General features: G+C 38.4%; 1 protein-coding gene across 1 annotated transcript in view; it reads left to right on the top strand.

Moving 5' to 3' along the window:
• Positions 1-6,071, top strand: part of LOC103742225 (ATP-binding cassette sub-family A member 8-B) — a gene marked incomplete in the record, with an annotated part of 59,972 nt that overhangs the window by 3,830 nt on the left and 50,071 nt on the right. The window contains 2 exon segments of the mRNA XM_017800647.2: positions 801-948; positions 5,300-5,468. Of these exon segments, the coding sequence (XP_017656136.2) occupies positions 801-948; positions 5,300-5,468 (317 nt within the window).

The raw sequence follows: 6,071 nt of genomic DNA, 5'->3' as shown, positions 1-6,071 counted from the left end.
GTCTGGTCTACATAGTGAGTTCCAGGACAGCTGGGGCTACAGGGAGACCCTGTCTCAAAAAGACAAAAAACAACAACAACAACAAACAAACAAAAAAAAAGCTCCTTTATGTAACTTTACCTGGGAGTACCTCATCTTTTGACTGTGTCTTGTTTGTAAAAGTCTATCCAAGTTTGGGCTCAAATGCCATCTTTTGATACATTTCTCTACTTTTTCCTAATGTTCTAATTTCATTTCAAGCATATTTTTAAAAGAAATTTTATTTATTTTTTTCTATTTTATGTGTATGAGTGTTTTGCCTGCATGTATGTAAGTGCACCATGTGTGTGAAAGGCACAAAGAGGCCAAAAGAAGGCATCGGGGCTGGACAGATGGCTCAGTGGTTAAGATCACTGGCTGCTCCTGCAAAGGAGTCAGGTTCAAATCCCAGCACCTACATGGCAGCTAACAACTGTCCGTAACTCCAGTTCCAGGGGTTCCGACACCTTCTTCTGACCTCCATGGGCATTGCATGACATGGGTGCACTTACACACATGCAGGCAATACACTCATACATACGAAATTAAAAAAATTAAAAAGAAGGCATTAAAAGGCCTATTTTTGTCATAGCAATGATTGCCGTGCATTATAGTTTTCACAGGTCTGTACCATCCAACAGATTTGAGATCCGTTATATGCACATATCATTTAACTTTCTCTTCCCAGCATGAGGCGCTGAGTAGCTATTTTATTACTATGATAAGCCTATTTGTGTGACTTTCATCGTGAATCTGATTTATCTTATTTTTCTAATTTTCAGCTTTTGCACTTGGACTATGATTTAAATTCTAATGCCCCGCCTGATCCAGCAGGTGGTTCAAATCTAATTATAATAACCAATTTCATGTTGGCCTTTGATACAGTTCTGTATCTAGTCCTGATGATGTACTTGGAAAAAATTCTGCCAAGTGAGTACAATATAATGAAAATAGGACACCACTTTAACAACTTTGTTTCCCCAGCCAAATCTTCTAACACATGCGCTATTCACATTTCAAGAACTACTCTGGGTGTCGGCAGGAAGGCAATCAACAAAGTTGTCGCCACTGGCCAAATTAGTTCTTTGTTTCTTTCTTGCCCCTTGATTGTTCAGAAAAGAAACCTGAATTTTGTGTATTGAGTCACTAGTCTGTATTTCACTTTTCTCTGTTATGACTTATTTTGTCATTGTTGTTTATTTGTTTATTAATTTGTGGTGCTGGGGACCAAACACAGGACCTCCCGCATTTTACACAAATGCTGTACCACTGGGCTTCAACCCCAGCCTTGGCTTGTTTCTTTTTAAAAAAATCAGTTGAGAAAGCGCGTGACTAAATGGGTCTGTTAATCATGAAAATTTATGGCTGCTTTTGTGTGACTAGTTAGAAATTCTGTGTCCTGCCTGCATATCAGAACCACACAGTGAAATGTGAAGAAATAAGTCCAGCTCATGCTAGATTCTATTGCAATTTATCAGCAATGTAACTGGTTATCTGTAGTGTTGACAAGCTCCCCAGGGCTTCACAACACACACACACATACACACACACACACACACACACACACACATACACACACCAAAAAATCAATATGATCAGGACCTGGTGGTGAGTTCTATAATCCCAGCTACTCTGAGGCTGAGGTAGGATGATGATAGTTCAAGGCCATCCTGGGCAATGTAGTGAGACCCCATCTCCAAAGAAAGAGTGAAAAGCAGATCAGGGCTAGAGCTCAGTGGTAGAGTGATTACCTAGCAGGCACAGGCCCTAGGTTCAATCTGTAGAAGTAAACACGAAGTCTCTTTGTTGTAATTTCCATAGGAATGAGTTCCAGGTGAGCAGGGAATCAGCTTTCTTCACATATAGAACCCAGGCATTCAGTATGTGTGACGCATACTAGAGGCTCCGTGGTGAAACGTTAGTTCATTTTTATCTCCTTCTTTTTTTGTTTGCTTGTTTTATTTTATTTTATGTGTATGAGTATACTGCCTGCATGTGTGTAAGTGCACCCGTGTCATGCAATGCCCGCGGGCAGAGGTCAGACGAAGGCACTGGATACCCTGGAATTGGAGTTACAGATGGTTGTTAGCCACTATGTGGGAGCTGGGACTCGAACCCAGGTCCTCAAGAGCAGTCAGTGCTCTCAACTGCTGCATGTTGTTTTATTTCTCAATAGCACATCTTTACTGTGCATTATGGGGTATGTGATATACAGTGTAGAGTGAGCATATTCATCACCGTATAGGTTCACCCTTTGTGATAAGAATATTCCAAATCTTCTCTTGTAGCAATTTTGAAAATGCAGTACAACATTGTTAAAGTTGCCCTCTGCCCTCCTGCCTATGACTTTGTACCTGTTGACTAATCGCTGTCTGTCCACTTGCCCCTCTGCCTCCCTTAGCCTCTGGCAACTTCTCTACCCTCTACCTCTATAAGAACATCTTTCTTTATACTTTACATACAAATGAGAGCATGTGGTGTTTGTCATATTTTCCTTATTTCAGTCAATATAATGCCCCCCCCACCGGGGTCATCCATAGGCTCTCAGTGGTTAGTTAAATTAGTGGTGTCACTGTTCGGAATAATATAGAGGCTCCTTAAATATTTTTAAATAGAACTACCACATGACCCAGGAATCCCATTCATTACTAGGGATACATCCAAAGGAAATGACATCAGGATGCCAAGGATACCTAAAGCCCCAATAATAACTGTTCACAATAACTGAAACGTGGAAACAACCTAACTGTCAATCAATGGATTAGAGCAGATAAATGCAGCACATATACACAATAGAATACTATTCAGACAAAAATCCTGTCATTTGTAGCAGCATAGTCAAACCTGAAGGTGATGTTTTTCCTCTTTTTCGTCATTGAAAACAAGCCGTGCATCTCTCTCATTGGTATTTCCTATTCAAGACAGAGCATCAAAGGCCCTGTCATTATAAAGCAAAAATAAAAACTTGTGGAAGGAGAAGACAAGTTGACAGCAAAATCACAGCTTTAAATAAAATTGATCATTGCAGCTGGAGCGATAGATCAGCAGTTAAGACCATTTATTGCTCTTACAGAGGACCTGAGTTGAGTTCTGAGTACCCATGTCTGGAGGCTCCCACAGCCTCCTCCAGGAGATCTGACACGGTCTTCTAGACTCTGAGGGCACCTGCATTCACAGGTGTACATACCCATATACAGACACACACACACAGACACACACAGATACACAAATACAAAAATTGATCATGTTCTTATAATCTTTCAATAATGATCACTATCTGTCAGAAAAACCCACTCCAATAGATGGCATGACATGCTATTTTGACTAAAAAAAATATATTATGCAATTCCGGTTGCTAGAAAAGATAATATATTGCCATTTTATTTTTTTCTAGCAGAGGTAGAATTATTGGACTATATAGAAGCATGCCTTCATTCACTTACAAATACTCTAACTTTTTCTAATCCTTAGCAACATTCCTAAGAAAGATATGTAAACACTTTTTCCTCTGTTCTGTTTGTGTGACATTGTGTTTATGGCAAAATGTTAACAACTTTTATTGATTTTGCACATGAAGTGTGCATCTCTAGTATACTATGAGTTCAGGAAGTTTGCTATCATGACCCTTATAACTCCTTTTTTCTTCTGCCTTTTAAAAGAGTTCACTTAAATTTTCTTTCTTGTTTATTTTCCTAACGTTTATGACCTTAAATAAACATTGCAATATTTACAATTGCATAATATCCTTTTAGGCAATTGTTTTGCTAATCAATGTAAGTTCTGTTTTGGTGTGTGTTATGTGATATATTTCAGCATTTAAAGTCCTTTCAAATATATCCTAATAGTATTCTTTAAATATTATATTTTTTCATGTTTTATCAAGCTTTATTGAATATGCTCATATTTTTCCTGTGTCTTTTTTCTTATGCAACATTTTATTCTAGTCACAATGATATTTTCCACATGTACAGTTTTTTCCTGCTTCAAAATCACTTTTATTTTATTAATACGATAGAAAATTTCTTTGATCAAAAATAACCAACTTGTTCGATCTTCCTATCATCTATTCGCAAAACCAAAATATAATAAGACTAGGGGTGACTTTATTCTTTCAAAGATAATAAGTAATATATTTTTGATAAATATTTTATTGAGAGAGATCTCCAAGGCAACACAATATGCCACATATGGTTGAACAAAATAATATTTCAGTCAAATACAACTCAGTGCTTCTGATCTTGAATTGTTGACTTCTGGTGATGTGCAAATAAGTTGGTATGGGACTGAGATACTTTTTAACCAAGGTGTAAGTTCTCGAAATTGTGTATCCTGGTGAAGCAAATAAAATAATCTATTGGCTTCAAGCAGAATTTTCCTTTTTAATTAATTAATTGCAAAAACACCCCAATGGCAGGGAAGAAAAACTGGAAGAACACCGTGTCCTTGAAGAGGCTTCATATCTAATATACATTTTATCTATGTTTAATAGCTTTATATATTTTAAACATAATAAATAAGAATGACAGAAAGAAAAACTAACCAGCTAAAATGATATTTGTAATAGTCAGTATAGGAAATAGTAACTAAAAACATAACATGTGTTGCTTACACAGAAAGGAATGCCGTAGCCCACATGTGAGGCGCCTACACAGGTTCCCTCAACCTTGCAGTATAGGTCAGTTGCAAAATATTAGTGAAATACGCATCTTCTATTTCATAATGCTTTCTAAATTGGGAAAAAAGAAATAACCGGTAAGTGGATTAATTTCAGACGAAAATGTTCTGGGATGCAAAAGGCAAAACTCTCAAGTTACTTTTTAAGAGTTCTACTTGGCATTAAGTTTGAATGAATTCTTTTGTCCCATTCTCCCTGTCTTGTACAAATAAGTCTTTTATTCTTAAGTCCTATGCTATCGTCTCTTCAAATATTTGTTCATATAGGCAGCCATTACTTCTTCCTTTGTTGAATATAATGACACATGGTCACAGAGACAGAATTTAGAAGGTCTAACATAGTTTTCAATCTCACTCCAATATCTGACTCTCTTGAGGCTAACCACATTTCGAGCAGAATTATCAGATTTCTGAATTTCCTTCTGAAAATGAGCACGGTTTCATTTATCATAATGGGGCTACCTTGGTGGGATTTTTCCTGATCAAATTACACGTCACCACAATTTCCTCATGTGGGCAGTGTGTTCAGCCTTGGCAGCAAAAGTTGCATTGCCCGGTGTCATTAGTGGTGGCTGACCCAGAATTCACTTCTTTCCCCGCTGTGTAGATGAACGCGGACTTCGACATTCACCCTTGTTTTTCCTGAAGCCTTCATTTTGGTCACAACAGCGAGTGCCTGATCCTGTGGTTCTTGAAGATGAAATAGATTCTGATCTTTCATCAAATGACTCTTTTGAACCAATGCCGCCAGAATTCCACGGCAAAGAGTCCATCAGGTAACAAGGATGAGAACAGAGACCAGGCCAGGGCTGGGTGCTCAACAGGTAGCAACACAAGGCAAACCAAGCTCTCTTTGGGGTCTGGGGTCTGTAGAGGGTTAGAGGTAACTTTACCCACACTACAGACAGCGATTCCCACTTCAAATATAAAGAAAAACCCTGTCCACACTTCCTTTTCAGTCTTACATTGTTGACATTTGCATGAAATAAAATGTCAAATTTCACCCACAAAATAATTCAAGACCCTTCCCCGGACTCTCGGCCTTTATCTCTTGTTCTTTTTCTATCATCACTCGTGGCCCCATTTCTTTGATTGGCAATGTTTAGCCACATTTGCCCCCAGTTAATTTATTGTTCTTCCTTCTTATTATGTGATTACTCTCTCTCCTCTCTCTATCCTCTCTCTCCTCTCTCCTCTCTCTCCTCTCTCCTCTCCCTATCCTCTCTCTCCTCTCTCCCTCCTTTCTCTCTCCTCTCTCTCTCCAGTACTGAAGATTGAACCTCTGATCTTGGACATGTTAGGTAGTACTCTATCGCTGAACTATATCCCAAACCCACTTTTCACTTCTTTAATTTTAGACAGGGCCATGCTGGCTGAGT

This window comes from Nannospalax galili, unplaced genomic scaffold (genome assembly GCF_000622305.1).
Source record: "Nannospalax galili isolate Female #2095 unplaced genomic scaffold, S.galili_v1.0 scaffold781, whole genome shotgun sequence".
Taxonomy (NCBI): Eukaryota; Metazoa; Chordata; class Mammalia; order Rodentia; family Spalacidae; genus Nannospalax; species Nannospalax galili.
The sequence above is the reverse complement of the archived record's forward strand: the minus strand, read 5'-3'. Positions and strand labels throughout refer to the sequence as shown.